This window comes from Centrocercus urophasianus, unplaced genomic scaffold (genome assembly GCF_019232065.1).
Source record: "Centrocercus urophasianus isolate 14NV4802_14NV808 unplaced genomic scaffold, USGS_Curo_1.0 seq_21, whole genome shotgun sequence".
Classification (NCBI taxonomy): Eukaryota; Metazoa; Chordata; class Aves; order Galliformes; family Phasianidae; genus Centrocercus; species Centrocercus urophasianus.
Genome location: NW_024884767.1, coordinates 8,449,236 through 8,466,675, shown reverse-complemented (window position 1 = coordinate 8,466,675; position 17,440 = coordinate 8,449,236). Strand labels below are relative to the sequence as shown.

Sequence of the window (17,440 nt, the reverse complement as noted above, 5' to 3'; positions counted from 1 at the left end):
AAACACAATTTTCCAGAAATTGTAAACAGATTACCACAGGATGTGTAAAGATTGCATAAAGATTCTCTTTACCTATTTAAGGAAGACATATGAAACCACAATTACGTCTTCAAGCCCCCAAATTAAAATCCAGTTAAAAGAGCTATAATTTTTGAAAGTAATACAACAGAAAGTTGCCTGAATCACTCTATTAGATATCAGAGTATAGCACGACATGTTTATTAGGTAGAATACAGAAAATCTAGAACTAAGTGCCAAGCATCAAGGGAGGTTGTAATCTCAGTTGTACATGAACTACTGCTAGAACCTGGGGAAGCTACTTCTGCTTCAGAGTTTGCTTTTCCTCATGTTTCCTGTTGATTCACACAGGTGCAACTGACAGGCCTGACTGCAAAAATTTCCCAGCTAGTCTGCTGGCTTCCTCCATGAGATGAAGAAAGGTGCTTGCAAACAGATTAATGTCCTGTCACAATGTGGGGAACGTGAGAACAGTAGCTGCTGCTTGAATGGGTGGGCTGCCTTCCTTCTTTACCTATGGAAGCAGCAGCCCAGACCTCCAGATCAGGAAGTTCTAGTACTAAGGCAGCTACTGCGACTGCCTCTGCGTGCTAGGCAAGGAGGCTGAGTTGAGGATCTGTAAATAGTCTGCACCGATGCACACTTCCATAAAATCCAGATTTCATCTTCAGTTTAAGGTGAGGAGATGGTGAAATGTCTCTGGGTCTTTAAAGCATTTATGGCTCCTGCCTTCTATTGTTCAGTCTTGTAGGTTTAATCAGTAACTCCATACTTCACTAACACTACCACAAAACATTATTTTTCAATTCCTGAATAAAACTGAAAGAAATGCTCTTGAATTTAAGGTGTATCAACAGAGATAGAAGAAAGTCAACTGTATTCTATGACTAACTTTGTAAAAAGTTACTCCTTTATCACTGCTTTTAACCACAAAAGGAACTTTCCAATTTTTAACAACTGTATCAGTATTTGTAGGGATGAAAAAAATTAAATGCCTACAGATATGTCAACACATATCTGAGACATGACTGTCTTTCAATAACTTAATTTTCAGGTTATAGTGATAATGAATGAGCTTACTGGTATAACGTAACTTTCAACCTCTTTCAGCTCTGCCATGGCTGTTCTGCTCTTGCATAAATCAATCATTTACTAAGATATAAAATTGGTTACAAAATCTATTGCTCCTTTCAAGTGTTAGCCATTTTTTCCTTTCACAACAGCAAGTACTGGTATTCTGTCAGAGTACATACTAGCTGCAGTTACATGAACTCTCTGCAGAAAAAGTACAGTCTGAGGTGAAGTTTGTTGTTTTTCCTTCTTTTGGAGCACAATACAAAAACTGAAGAGAGGTCAAACGAACTTTGTCTAAAGCATAAAAGCTTTTGCTGTGCAGAAATCCAAAATGAGTTGGAAAACATTAACTGCATAAACTTTTCAGCACTTATTAAGATGTAAACCACTCATTTATTGGTACATCATAATGGTTAGTATAACAAAGCACACGTATTAGCTTACTTTATTTCAGGAGTAACAATTTCTGCTGCTAAACTGTCTGAAGATTCTTGTCTTCCTAGGAGCATCGATCCTGAGTCAGAAAAAGTAAAACATTTAGCAAGCAGACCAGTTACTTTCTTCTAAAGAAACAGAAGTAAATTTGTTCTACAAGTTTGTATTTTAGAGTAATGCTATAGAATGGAAAATGACACAGAATCAAGCTACAGGAGGACAGGCAAGCACAATTTCATTTGAAAAACAACTGCTATGTCTGCCTACAATCAATCTGGTCAACATATTTTGTGGTGATTTTCTCAACAGATTATTCAAAAAGCTGTGCAACATAATAAACACACTGCAACACATGAAATACCATACATACTTGAGAAAGCATAAGTAATTTTCTTCAGTCTGACTAAACAATTTAGAAATACATCCTAGAACTACCACAGTGAGGAGTCTAAAAGTTCTGAAATCAGAAGTTACGCAAGTTATGAGTAGTAAAAGCAGCTTCTCACTGATGCTTTCAAAGAAGTCTACATTTATTTTCTCCCAAAGTACAATCAATACCGTTCAGATAAATCTCATGAACTTTAGAAAAGATGCTTTTAATCTCCATATTTGTTACCTGTAGTGGTGAGTTGACCCTCCTGTGCTTGTACACACCTGAGCTCTTCAATAGTTTCTTTCAAAGAATCCCTTTCTGTTCTTAATCTCTAAATAATTGGAAAGAGAATAAATATAAGTTTTGGCACTGCCATTCCATCTTTAAACTATGCAATTTGATGAAAGGCATAGCATCAACACTTTCAAAAGAATTGAATGTGATATCAGAGACTGCTTTTCGAATTAAGGCATCTCAGCTTATTTCACAACAGAATAAGAAGAAATTTAAGGTATTTCACACAAACTGTTATTTTTGATGCTCTGCTAACACAGATATGGGGAGTAAAAACATTAGGGTACAAGCTGACACCATCATTTTATTAGTGACATAAAGTTCTGGTACCACATAAGAAACAGTATGTACAGGAACCAGTAAGCCATCTTCCTCTTCACTTTCCCTTGGAACAAATCCCTGATGAAGGGAAGTGAGAAGACACTGCAGGCGTTTCCTTCACCATGAAATCAAGACTTAGCCAAGAGTGAAATAAAAGACACAGTCAACACAAAAGACAAACTTGATTAACTTGGTTTTGTTTCTCTTTCAGCAGCGAAAGTGTGAGCAGCAGCTCCATAACCCCTTCCTGACTTGTGTCAACTGGCCCTGCCAATCACCAGCCAGCATCTCAGGTACTTAAGATGACTAAGACCTAAGACTCAGTCCAAAGAACTGAAAAACAGAACAGGCCCATCTTGGGATCTAGACAGATGGGCTCTAAAGTAGCATCATGTAAATATACTCCCATCTGACAGAAGTCTCCTTTTGGCAAAAATGAGAATTAACAGATAACACCAAGTTTTAATTGTGAAAGACTCCAACAGTGAAAAATGAAAGGAGAGAACAGCAACTATTTAAAGATCTAAGTTGTAGTTTGCTCCAGTATCAGAAATATACAATATCAACATACAATATCAGAAATACTGATAGCTACTTGAATCCAATCATTTTAACAGTTTGATGTATTTTATATTTCAGCCTAAATGGACCCCTAACTTGGAAAACCCTTGGCAAAGACTTTATTGGTGAGGTGTGGCAGAGGCTTCTGCTGTATTTCTGAATCCTAACCAGGGAACTCTGGTGCAACTGTCACAACCATCTGGATACAGTGTGCATTCCGCTAGCACAGCAAGCCACTTCATGAGTCTTGCAGGTTAATGGCTTCACTATAAATACAGAAAAATGGCTGGTCAGAGGAATGTTCAAGCTCAGTTGCTGAAAGCAAAGATTCTGCAGTTTGTTGCAGTCAAAAGACATTAAGCCAATTAATCAAATGCTAGAATATTTCAACGAATAGACAATGCTCAAAGTCTTCATTTGTACAGTGAAGACAAAGTCAACTCATCCAATAATATTACGTCTCAAAAAACAGAGCACAGAATTGAAATTTACCTGCAAAGCTAGAGACATAAAACCTTGTACCACACTTGGCCTGAATATAAAGAAAAGGACAAAACTGCCTCTAAAATGTAACTGACAAAGTATGTGGCTTCTGATCTGCGATGGGCAACGCTAGTGATATGTATGTGATAACTGGGGAGAGCAGATAACATTGGTGGTGTATCACTAATACAAACGTTGAGAATCTTCAACTACAAACTAGTTCTCAAAGGTGCGTATCAATTCAGAAGAAAGTACTGAAAAACAACCTAAGTAAAAAGAATATGCTATTAGCCAGGCAGTAGCAAACTGAAAACTGTACAACAGTCACCTACAATTCAGATCCTTTGTGCAAGACAAAATGGTCTATCAAGCAACAGACAAGCCACAGACACAATCTTACTGCTGTTAAACATAATAAAATTGGAAAAACAAGCTTTAAATAAGAAGCAGAGATGAAAGCCAAAGCACAAATGATAACTATAAGCATTCCAATCTGAGCTGAAGAACAAATGGAAGTGAAAAGGACAACTGTTCAGAATAGTTAAAAAATTAACAAAATATAGAAATCAAAGACCTGTGAACTGAAAATAAGTGAAGATTTACTACCTTACAGATACTATTTAAGGGTAAGGACTGCCCTTTCTTGAAAGGATTTAACAGGCAACACGATATATTAAAGGAAATGCCTACAAAGAACTTTCCTGATGAATAAATGGATTTATACTTCAAGCTTGAGAAATTTCTAACTCAAAAGTGCCAGCCATGCTTAGGAGCACTGCAAATGCATTCCTAGGAAAAACAAACAAACAAAAAACTGGTGCGAAATAAGAGTATGCAAGAAAAAGTCTGAAAGTCTGGTCTTAGCAAGAGGGGACAGAGTAACTCAGATCTCAGAATTATTAGCGGTAAATGACAGAGAGGAACAGAACAGACCAGTCCTGTGTATTCCATGTTAACACTACAAGACAGGTCAATGAACTATCGTGAAAGGCAAGACTATAACAATGGAAACATCCTTCTACAAGACTCCTAAGCCTCTTGCTGCAGCATTCACAACTACGTAAACAGAAGCATGCAGTTGGTATTTCAAAGAAAGATCTTAAAAGAAAAAAATAATAATTTAGTTATAAGGAAGATACTGCAAATACACCTACTTTAAATAGTCATTCAGAATACATGACAATTATGCTGAGCGCTTATTAACCTTCTCATGAGGAAAGGGCAAGAAACAATTTCAGATCTCAACTGTGAAGGCTCTTCATTTTTAAGAAGTGTTGCATATGATTTTAGTCGTTTAATTCTATGCTGTACAGTTCTTAGATTTAAAAAGTATATTATAAAACATACATGAGGAAATTATAAGTGAAAAAAAGGCTTCCTAATTTAAAAAGGTTGCTGTAAATGGCTAATTTTTATTATGACATCTCTCCGTTACAAAGGACACAAAGTTGCTTTCACTACTACCAAAAATAAAAACCCCACCACCTTGGCACTTACATCTTTTTCTTTTTGGAGGCTGTCTACTTTTTCTTTCAGCCGTTTGCATTCATAATCTAATTTATCAGCTTTCTTGGATTCTTCAGATAACCTGTTTTGTAGTTCAACTGCCTGTGAGAACAAGAATCAATAATTTGTCTGCAAATATTAGTATTAAAACAAAATACATAAAACAAAAGTAGCCAATTACCATGCACCACAAGTTATTTTGTAAAACAAGCAAAATGTTTATCTATAGGACTTCCAAAAACTTCTTGTTGTTCTGTGTTTCAGCAAAACTAACAGCATCCAAGTATTAGGTCTCGTGACAAAAACAAGAAGCAAAACCTGTAAAATACATTCAATATATCTACAAACAGGACTGGAAGCTTAGCCAGCTCTAACAGGAAAAAAAAAAAAAGCTATGTACTTCTACAAATTGCTCAGGAGCAGTGCAAAAATCCTGCTTTCTGAGAAGCGAAGAGGAAAAAAAAAACCTTTGATGAAATTATCTACAATTGTTGTGAAGCCTTACTCAGAACTCAACTGCCAGTTTATGTAGTCAGATAATGCCTCTTCACCTGAGATTTTCCTAATCATTTTTTAATACACTAATATAAAGATTTGGCCAGAGGCTCATTATCAGTTTACTAAGAATGAAATACACGTCTAACAGTGTCAAGTATATACTTTTAACCACAGATCAGTAAAGAGTTTATTTAATACACAGAAACAATCAGTGAACAGAAGGCAAATCAGCAAAGTTTTGCCTTTCCAAAGTTCTCAACCTTTACTAACGAAAGCTCATTCTCAGACATTAGTAATACTCATAATGTAGAAAGCATAGAAGCAAGTAATCTGAATAAAGACTTAGCTGCAAACACATAAGCTGAATGATGATTCAGCTGAAGACATAAAACTTCTTCTGAAGCAATTCATAAGGTGGCTTTCTCTTCGGTTTCAGATTACAGAGAAGTGACTAACAATCTGTCAGTGCAAAACAGTAGCTGTGCCTATATAAGACTGCCTAGCAGTTGCCATTACGTTTTACTTTCACTGTGAAAAACTATAAGAAAATAACCAGGCCTGAAAATCTGCATGGTCTTTGTCTTAGAATGAAAGATACTGGGTTCTTTTTTTTTATTTGTGGTGCTTTTTTGTTGTTGTTTTTTTTTTCTTGTTAATAAAAACATGAAATAATAAATAACATCTGCCATTTCTGAGATCAGAAAAAATTTACAATGCCAGATTGGAAAATATTTAATTTTTCAGATGTGACTTCCATCACTAGGGATACAAAAAGAATCAAGGCCTTCATCTACGATTTTGCCCTCTTTGTAAAATAGATACATTCCTATCTGAATAAATATGAATAAATGCATTAATGTCTGTAATAACTCAAGCTATGGTAATGTTATACAGAAAAACACAGCAGGAAATAAACTGCCCCAAATCAGCATTTGGGAGTGTTCAGAAAGATACACAGCTACATGGTAATGCAGAAGATTAAAAAAAAATAATAAATGAATGAATTGCCATAACATTTACTGAGCATTATCTGTCATGTGGAATGAGTAAAGCAGTAACCTTGCAAAGAAAAGCGGGACATACTGTTAAAAATAGAACACACAAGCACAAAGGGACTGAATCAAAATTACAAAAGTAATCATGGAATCTGCACATCTGAATTCTTCATGGTGCAATAAAAAGTTTCTCAGAAAATGCTTGCACTTGCTTTCGGAAAAGTGAACAACGCCTCCTAAATAAGTGCTATTATGTCTCCAAGTACAACATGCCATCACCAAGCCTATCTTAAGGAAACTAATATTGATGAGATTTCCTTGCAGATCACTACAGCAGCTTGAACCTTCACCTGCACAGCACAAGTTTTCTTAGCCAGATAAATATCTCCAACAACTCTACTCTACTATCTTAACTGGGGTTAGATTCCTCCACACATCAGGGAAGACATGTTGCTCTACAGTAGCAAATGAGTGATCAATTGTATAACATCTGAATCTTTAAAACTGGCTTAACTTCTACAGCAAAAGTTAAGATTCAGAGAAAATAATGAAATGACAGTTCACAATTCATAGCCAAAAAAATCCAACAGGACACGTAAGGTATATACGCTTTATGATCATTTTGAGACACTGTAATTAGGTGAAAGAAACTATCACCAAACTATCACCTCTCACATGAGGGCACTTGATGTTTATTCCAGTCTCAGACAGTGGACCGGTTCTCTACAAATTATCAGCACCTCATATTGGAAATCTCACCCACGGAGCACTGAAAAGAAACAGTGCTTTTTGCAGAACAAATGACAGGACTGCCCCTTCCAAAATCCTTACCTCAGTTATGTACAATCAGATCTAGACACAAAGGTTACAAAGTCATCACAGAACCACAGAATTGTAGGAAGGGTCCAACCCCCCCGCCAAAGCAGGCCCAATAAAGAAAGCTGCACATGTAGATGTCCAGGCAGGTCTTGAATTACTCCAGGAAAGGAGACTCCAAAACCTCCCTAGACAACCTGTTTCTGTGCTCCTTCACCCTCATCATGAAGAAGTTCTTTTGCGTACTGGTGTGGAATTTCCTCTGTTCCAGTGTATGGCCATTTCCCCTTGTCCAGTCCCCACAGACCACTGAAAAGATTGGTCATATCCCTTTGTCTCTCACATTTAATGATACTTACAAACATTAATGCGATCCTCTCTCAGCCTTCATTTCTCAAGGCTGAACAGACACAGGTCACCCAGCCTTCCTTCATAGAGGAGATGCTCCAGGCCCTTTACCATTTTGAGGCCCTCCATTGGGCTCTTTCCAGGAGATCTCTGTCTTCTTGTACCGGGGAGCCCAGAACTGTGTACAGCACTCCAGGTGAGGCCAGAGCAGAGCAGTGGCAGGAGGATCACCTGCCTTGACTTGCTGGACACACTCCTTTTCATGTATCCCAGGATCCCAACAGCCTTCTTGGCACACTGCTTGCTCATGGCCACCCTGTTGTCCACCAGGATTCTCAGGTCCTTCTCCACATAGCTCCTCTCCAGCAGGTCTGCCCCCACTCTCTCCTGATACACCCTGTTACTCCTTCCCCAGTGCAAGACTGGACAGGTACAATACTTGCTCTTGTTAAACCTCATCTGGTTTCTCACTGCCCAGCTCTCCAGCCTCTCCAGCTCCTGCTGAATGATAGTACAGCCTTCTGTGGCCCACAGGCCACTTCTCCCAGCTTTGTATCGTGGGCATACTTGCTGAGGGTGCACAATATCCTCTCGCAAAGGTCGTCAATGAGGATTTTGCACAAGACCAGGTCCAGCACTGAACCCTGCGGAGCACTGCTAGTCACAGGTCTCCAACCAGACTCTGCACCACTGATCACCACCCTCTGAGTTTGGCCAGCCAGCCAGTTCTCAACCCACCTCACTGTCCACTCATCTGTCCCACATTTTCTCTGCTTCAGTATCAGGATGCTGTGGGAGACAGTATCAAAAGCCTTGCTAAAGTCAAGATAGATGACATCCACTGTTTTCCCCCCATCTACCCAGCCACTGATGTCATCAGAGAAGGCTGCAAAGATGGTCGAGCACCATCTCCCCTTGATGAATCCATGCTGACTACTCCTGATAGCCTTCTTCTCTTCCAACTGCTCAGAGATGGCCTCCAGAACAAGCTGTTCCATCACCTTTCCAGGGACAGAGGTGAGTCTGACTGGCCTGTAGTTTCCCACATCCTTTTTCTTGCCCTTTTTGAAGACCAGAGTGACACTGGCTATGCTCCAGTCTTCAGGCACCTCTCCTGTTCTCCAAGACCTGTCAAAGATGACAGAGCGGTCCGGCAGTCACCTCTGCCAGCTCCCTCAGCACACGTGGATGCATCCCATTGGGTGCACCCCATCAGGACCCATGGATTTGTGCATGCTGATCCCACCTAGATGCTCCTGGATCACTCCCTCCTTGACCAAAGGGAAGCTCTCCATTTCTCAGACTCTCACCCTCAGGACTCCTGGACGCTGGAGGGAAGAGTCTTTGAAGTGACTACTGAAGCAAAGCAGGCGTTCAGCATCTCCGCCTTCTCAGCATCCCCTGTTCCAGGACACCTCCATCATTTAGCAGGAGACCCACATCATCCCTAGTATTCCTTTTACCGTTAACATACTCAAGAAAACCCTTCCTATTACCCTTTATCTCCTTTGCCAGCTTCAGCTCCTGGTGAGCTTTAGCCATCCTCATTGCTTCCCTGCAGGCCCTGACAACACTCCTATACTCTTCCCAAGAGGACATGCCCTAATTTGCACATTTCATAAAGTTTCTTTTTCCCTTTGATCTCATCCACAAGCTCCTTGCTCATTCAACACAGGTCTCCTGCCTCCCTTCCCCAGTTTCCTACTCTTAGGGATGCACTGATCCTGAGCTTGGAAGAAGTGCTGTTTAAATGCTGCTCAGCCCTCACGAGCCCCCTTACTTTCAAGCACTCTAGCCCACGAGATACTTATATTTGTGTACTCAGCTGTTAAAGGCAAGGAATATTTACTGCTAGTAAACATGATACTACTCCTGTGTGATCAGTTACTGCTTTCTGTATTTACTTTTTCCTTTGACTGTTATGTCAGTATTTTTCTCACCCAAGTTCTTTGTTTCTCATGGTATCACTTGAACTGTATCTACAATTAGCCCACAGGGGCTGAAGTTTGTTGTCTTAACAGTAAAGATGACCACATGCAGAAAAAGTTTTCAAGTCTCCAGACCACACGTTGTATCAGGGCTTGTAGTTTGTGGTCGCTTTTGTGTTCTTTTTCTGCTGTAAGCTGGCGTGTACATGTAAGCATGGTAACATGACCACCCGGAGTATCAGATCAAGCAGAAATACATAGCAGGCACTACCACTCTAACAAACTAGCCTCTGTCTGGCCCTGAAACAACAATCCAAGAATTACGTCACATCAGTGTAGAAGCAGAGAGATTAGCACACCCTCCTTCTTTACAGAAACAGGATCATGTAATGCCTTGTTAAGCAATACAAACAGACGTCCTTCACTCCAAAGAGTGTGCTGATTAAAAATTCTGTACTCTTCTGGGTGCATATAAACAAGGACAGTATACACGTCCTTCTCTCTTTAGACAGTATACATCATTCTTCCTTTAGACCTGTATATAACTAGAAATTTCATACATATCAGACAAACTTGGAAAAAAAAGGATACTTAAACAAGGGAGTAACTTACCTCAACTGTGGTACATCCCTCGCTGCTGTAAATTTCTAAGTATATAATTTCTAAGTATATCTTAAAGAAGAGGCTGTAACCCAAGCCTTACTACTGAGTTTGAAAAAACTAATTCTCACACCCATTGATTTTTGTAAAGTACAAAGATGTGCGTGCTGACAAACACATTTTACACAGATGTAAGAATTGCAAGAACAGATAAGAAAGGCAATACCTAAAAAACAAGTAAAGAGGTGTTTGTTCATCATCTGTATTCCTGACAAGGAAGTGTTTAAAAATGCAGAGAAATGTTGTGTTGATGATGACTTTCTCACCTGCCTCTTATACGTCTCCAGCTGACTGCGCGCTGCATTGGCCTTCCTCAGCTCCTCTTCCAGGCTTACAGTATTTTGCATGTACGCTGTATTCTTTTCTTCTAAGAGTTTCACTTGCCGACGCAAATCACCCAGGTCTTCTAATTTCTTCTTATAAGATTCTACTTGGCTTTCTAACTTGGCTACTTTATCAGAAGAATGCCTGGAGGGAAAGATTTGTATCAAATTTATATTCTGAAAATGAAGAAAATCAAATGTCCCGAAGCTTCCTTCATGTTTAGAAGTAATGTAAAAGACATCCCAAGGCATCACAAGTAACACAAGGAAGTGATCATATCCTTACACTACCATATATTTTCACCACTAAACTTAATTTCCTTCCACCATCTGTTAATTCAAATAGCCGCTGATGGAAGGTACAGTAATACTAAAACTATTATTTGACCACAAGTCTGTACCATCTTGAAGGTCACAGTACACATTTAATGTTTATTCAGTGTGGCCAGCTCCCCACTGAAGCCACATGTGCAAGCTGCACTAATAGCTGAGTTGGTAGAAATAATGGAGTCTCAGTCCATCCACTAGTACAGATCAATACAATAATCCTGGTATTCCTGAACGTAGAGGAAGTACACTTTAGAACACCAGCTGAAGCAAAAATCAGTTTGTTTTTTTCTTAAAGCCTCCTGCTGGCAGACCAACATAATTTCAGGAATGAAGGTGCTTACTGTGACTCAGAAGTGAAGTAACACTAGGGAGCAAAAAGACCATTATTAGTCAGATTACTAACAAAGAGTTTAAATATGGACTACGTGCTGGAAACATTAAAGGCAAAAGTTTATAAAAAATAGGATATGATCATCTTCACTGAATCAGTAGGGAAAAACTGCACTGATCATATGGCGGTTTGATAAGGCTGCTTAACAGAAAGAAAAGTAAACTATATAGTGAGGAGAGAGTCAGGATTATGGTTGCTACTTGGAAGTCGCCTGAGGGCTATGGTACACACATTAAGAAATGAACAAGTTAAAATATGTTGGAAGCTGAGAAAGAAAATATTACCCCAAAGCAGTACCGCACAAAATCCCAGAAATTAACAGAGTAAAAGCTTATGCATTATGACCTCAATTCCCTTCTGAAGTTCAGCAGCAATGGCAACAGTTCTTAAAAACTGTTAGATTTGTATTTTAGAATAGGTCTAAAGTTATTACTGCTAGTTATGAAGCTAGGACAAAGACTATGGCACATCCAAAGTCCAACATCTCCAGCAGTTGAACACCATGTAACAAACTCCTCTGTCTCACACGATGACAAAATTCAGATAATAGAACCCATAATGAAATTAGAAAAACCTGATGCATGCATCACCAGGAAGACAGTGACCATTCCTTCTCTGCTCCTAACACCATCCCAGCTTCATTTTACAATTAATTTTACATACTCAGCTTCCTAAGAAATCTGGAGAATTCCATGTTGGTGACCAATTTATGAGACACTGGGGCAAGTAAAATCTTCTTAACTCCTCAATAAGGACAGACTCTGGAGCAAGACTTTGTTGTTGAATCTGTGCTTGTGACACTGAAAGTGTATGGAATTGTGCAGTACCACAGGCTCATAACCAACATGAATGACAGAGAACATAAAGATAGATGCTGCTGAAATAAATCCAGTGAATTAGAAGAGTCAGTATTGTAATAAGTCACGTTAGCCTTGTGACAGACAATCTGAATAACTGATGGTAGCAAGAAGACAGTGATAAAGAATTACATTTCACAGCAAAAAGGGGCTGTTCCACTTTATAAACCCCCAGCACAGTTGGTTATCACAACTATGGGTTCTAAAATCCAGTGGTAAAAACAGCTGTCACATGCTAATATCATACAGAATTATAGAACAGCTTGGGTTGAAAAGGACCTCAAGGATCATGAATCTCCAACCCCCCTGCCACAGGCAAGGCCACCAACCTCCACATTTAATACTAGACCAGGCTGCCCAGGGCCCCATCCAATCTGGCCTTGAACTACTCTAGGGACAGGGCATCCACAACCTCTCCGGGCAGCCTGCTCCAGCACCTCACCACTCTCACAATAAAGAGCTTCTCTCTGATATCCAACCTAAATTTTCCCTCCTTCAACTTAAAACCATTTCCCCTTCTATTGTCCACCCTTCAATAGAGTTGACTGCCCTTCTGTTTACAGGTTCCCTTTAGGTACTGGAAGGCTGCAATGAGGTCGCCCTGCAGCCTTCTCTTCTCCAGGCTGAGCAAGCCCAGCTCCCTCAACCTGTCTTTGTAGGAGAGGAGGTCCAGCCCTCTGATTAACTTAGTGGTCCTTCTCTGGACCCTCTCCAATAGCTCTGTCTTTCTTGTACCGGGGGCCTCAGACCTGGATGCAGTTATTCCAAGTGGGGCCTCATGAGGGCAGAGTAGAGAGGGACAATCACCTCCCTGTCCCTGCTGGCCACGCCTCTCCCAGTGGAGTCAAGGATACCAATGGCCTTCCAAGGTGCAAGAGCACATTGCTGGCTCATGTTTAGTTCTTCATCCACCAGGACCCCCAGGTTCTTCTCTTCAGGGCTGCTCTCAAGGACTGCTCCTTCTAGTCTGTATGAATGCCTGGGATTCCTCCGGCCCAAGTCCAAAACCTTGCACTTTGCTGTATTGAACTTCACTAGATTCACCTGGGCCCACCCTTCAAGCCTGTTGACGTCCCTCTGAATGGCATCCCTTCCTTCCACCATGTCAACTGCACCACTCAGCTTGGTGTCATCAGCTGAGAGTGCTCAAACTTGCTGAGAGTGCACTCAATTCCATCATCAATGTCACTGATAAAGATGTTAAGGAGCAACAGTCCCAAGACAGACCCCTGGGGGACACCACATGTTATCAGCCTCCACCTGGACACAGAATCATTGACCACCACCCTATGTCCGCAGCCTGGATTTCTTATCCACCAGGTGGTTCAGCTGTCAAATCCACATCTCTCCAGTGTGGATGATGAGCCAAAGTGCCAACCAAAGTACAAACACAATACCACAAGAGGTCTATCTCCTTCACAAGAATGAACTCCCATATCATGAAGGGAACAGTAAGTGGAGAACAGTCTGCACTCAGAGATCAGTACTTGACTTGTTACAGCCGTAAGACAGTATAACATAGCTACATTTGCTAATATTCATTAAGTGCCTAATCAATAGGTAACATTTGTTTAAGCAAAACTGTGGTGGTCTGTGTACCTCAGTACATCTATCTCATCCTTCAGAGATTGAGCTTCCTCTGCCAACGTAGTAAGCTCTTCTGTCTGTTGTCTCAATTCAGCAATTTCCTTCTCCAGTTCTTCACAGCGTATCCTGTAGTCATCTTTGGCAGCTTCTAATCTGTAGAAATAATGTAAAACAGAAAACAATTCCTTAGCTTGACCCACAGTTATCTTTCTTCACCATCTTCTCTATCAGAATACATCTTTTCCCTAAGATGACATACATAGGAAAGGAAAACAGCACTCTAATGTGCAACATCACATACACACCCAAATGCCAGGCTTATTGGAAAAGGATAGAAGCAGATTGAGTGTTCTGATTATTTTAATTTGATGTCAGTATTTCTATTAGGAACATCACAAGGTTGTGATCTCTTAATAGAACGACAATCTAACTTTTTTGTCACTGTACTTTTCCAGAAATGGATTTTCAAGCAGAAATTTCCAATCTTTTTCATCTTGAGCTATATAGAGTTTGAATATGATGACTTTATCCCAGGACTTCATTTAGCTGTTCCAGTTCCATACACTTCCAATAGCATTGACCTGATGTACCATTGCCAGATGTACTATAAATAAAATAAGAATAAATAAAAAACACTATGAGGTGTTCTTATTTATTCTTACAGCTTAACTTGTTCTTAAGAATCAAGTAATTTAGCTACGTATTTTGACCAGCACATAAAACAGAATAAAATTTCAGGGGTGAACTACTCATCTACAGTATATATAGGCAAAGCTGCATTAACCTGGCAGTGAACAGGGGGCATAACTAAGAGAAATTTTATTAAAGCACTTGAAAGAGCAGAAACAGAAAACAAGTTGCAACATAAAATACTATCCTAATTATGATCCAAAATTAAAATGAAGACAATCCAAAAGAAGTACAAGCAAAAAAAGTACTTTGTTAATTAAAGGAATTCAGTAGGAAACTGAAGCAAGTTAACGGTAGCAAGAATAGAGGATAAATATGATCAGTAGGCCAGCTAAGCCAAATACAACAAAGGCTGGAATTTTGATAGTCCCAAACTGTCGAAGGACACAGAGTTAAGTTTGAAATAACAACACCAGAGCACACTTCACATCAGTTAAGCTGTACATACTTCTTGTTTGGTTGGGTAGAGCTGGAGAAAAACACAGACATAAGATAGCAAATACTAAGAAAGAAGCGAGAGGAGGTAAAGAACTGAAAGACAGGCTTCAGGTAAAAAAGATGTACAAAGCCCTCCAAAACCTGAAACTAGAGTAACTGGTAATGCAGACATTGAATAAGGGGAGAAAAATCTGTTTAATACAAATAGGAAACAGTCAAAAGGCTCAGGTACTTCACTTCAGTGAATCACTTCAGAGAACAGATATGACTCAGCAGAGTTAAAGGGTTTACACTAACGAGATACCACAGTACTATACCTTCACAGGGTAGACATACAGAAACAAGAAAACACACATTGGCTGCTACAAAAGAGAAATGTTAATTATTTTTCAGGGTACTGGAGGGAGATGATGCATCTGAACACTCAGAAAAAAGTCTTTGCAGGACAAGTGGAAAACGCCAAAATAGACAAAAAAGGAAAGTTATTTGACAATTGGCAAAAGTATTTGAAAAACGCAATAGGGCAAAAAAAAAAAAAAAAGGAGAGAAATATTACAGTTTCAGTCACAAAGGAGAGGGAAAATATAGCAATAAGTATGAAAAGACAACAGTGAAGTAGACTGCCTTTCCTCAGCATTATAGGCTTAGAGAGGCTGAAAGCAACAGCTGAAAGGATCGGGAAGGACAAATAAGGAGAAACTATTTTTCCACCCAGTGAAGAAATGCAAATGAGGAGTTGAGCTCAATACCTCAAAATCTCCATCTCTCAGATATGACATATTTTGTTTTCAGACCTAACAGAAGGACATACTTTGTTGCATAATACTACCACCCACAATAAACGTTCAGCTAGGAATTTCTATGCCAACATAATAGAATCAGAATGATTTATACAAAGGAAAGCATGCCACCTTTCATCACCACTGATTCTCAAATACTGATGAAATGATTGCTCCCAAACAGTGTAAAACAGTGTAAATGGGGACAAGCAGACAGTATTTCATTATTGTACACAACTTTTGATACTACAACGTATGAAAAGGTATATCTTAAAATCTTAAATATCATCAAAAACTTCACAACTGTCATAGTAGCACCAACTCCAATAATTCAGCCAGTGAAAACACAAATATATAGTTATGTCTGTTGTCAGCTACAAACAAGTTACAGGTAATTTCCATACCTGAATGTTTCCTCTTGGAGTTGTTCTAGTTGTGTTTGCAGTTGCAAGTGCCTACGACCAGCAGGGCTGTTGGGATCTTCAATAGAGTCAGACTGATTTAAACGTTCCATCAAAATCTGGTTCTCAGCAAGCAAGCAGCTCTTCTCCTCCTGAAGGGCTGCAACCTGTTTTAATAGTTATGCAAACAGAATAATGGAGCAATCCAACTCCACATATATATATATTTTTTTTTGCGCACATTATGAAGTAGTAACACGATCTAAAAAAATAAACATCCAGGTTTCACAAATCTCATTTTATAAGATCACAGTGTAACATTAATAGATATTCAATTGGTATGTAATGTAACTAGCATATGCCACCATTAACAGCATTATCTGCCATTCAAAAATGTAATTCCTAACTGTAATTCATGAATCCAGTATATCCAAGTCTGCACACTTTACAAACAAGTAAAACCAGCACCTCAGAACAACTTTTAAAACTGACTTCCAAAGGAAACAATGTTTATCAATTCCATAACGGATATCCAAGGAAAGCCTGTATCCTTCCAAAAACTTTTTTGACCAGCAACTAACTGCTAACAACTGCAATTACTTGAACCTGGAAGACAATCTTAAAGATGACATGGTTTCCAACAGCTCTGTGAAAAAAAGCATCAGTACAGAATGAAAGAGCTGCAAACAGAAGCTGAAGCATGAGTTTGTATATTATTAAACATTGTAAGATCAGCATGTTGAGGAAGAAGGCTAAAGAAGAAATATGAACCTCAACAGAAGGAAATGTTTCAGTATGAGCTTGCATTATTAAATACACCAGCATCAACCACTGAATACAACTCAAGGAATACAACTTCATTAATTCTAAGAGTTACTGAACAACATGGCAAAAGGCTGAATTATACCCAAATGTGTCCACAATTTAAAAGGCAAATCACAGAATCAATCTGTGAAAAGATCTCTACCATCACCTAGTCCAACTGTATACCTACCACCAATACTGCCCATAAAATCACATCCCTAAATACAACATCTACCCTTCCCTTTAACACCTCCAAAGGAAGGTGACTCCACCATGTCACTGGGCAGCCTGTTCCAATGTCTCACTACTCTTTCTGAGAAGAAATGTTTCCTAATATCCAGCCTGAACCTCACCTGGAGCAACTTGATGCCATTCCCTCTTTTTCTATCACCAATTACATGGGAGAAGAGGCTGACCTCCACCTCATCTGCTGGATTTAACTCCATTCACCATCACTCTCTCTGAGCCCAGCCCTTTAGCCAGCTGTTGACCCAGCAGAGATGGTGTATGTCCAAGCCATAAGTGCTGAA

At 39.4% G+C, this 17,440-nt stretch overlaps 1 protein-coding gene across 5 annotated transcripts in view; it reads right to left on the bottom strand.

The window, feature by feature from the left end:
- Nucleotides 1-17,440, bottom strand: part of HOOK3 (hook microtubule tethering protein 3) — an 82,316-nt gene that overhangs the window by 26,103 nt on the left and 38,773 nt on the right. For all 5 annotated transcript variants that reach the window (XM_042822885.1, XM_042822886.1, XM_042822887.1 and 2 more), the window contains exons 9-14: nucleotides 16,110-16,273; nucleotides 13,811-13,951; nucleotides 10,577-10,778; nucleotides 5,057-5,167; nucleotides 2,144-2,231; nucleotides 1,537-1,606 (exon numbers count right to left, since the gene is read on the bottom strand). In XM_042822885.1, the coding sequence (XP_042678819.1) occupies nucleotides 1,537-1,606; nucleotides 2,144-2,231; nucleotides 5,057-5,167; nucleotides 10,577-10,778; nucleotides 13,811-13,951; nucleotides 16,110-16,273 (776 nt within the window). The remainder of the gene's footprint in view (nucleotides 1-1,536; nucleotides 1,607-2,143; nucleotides 2,232-5,056; nucleotides 5,168-10,576; nucleotides 10,779-13,810; nucleotides 13,952-16,109; nucleotides 16,274-17,440) is intronic.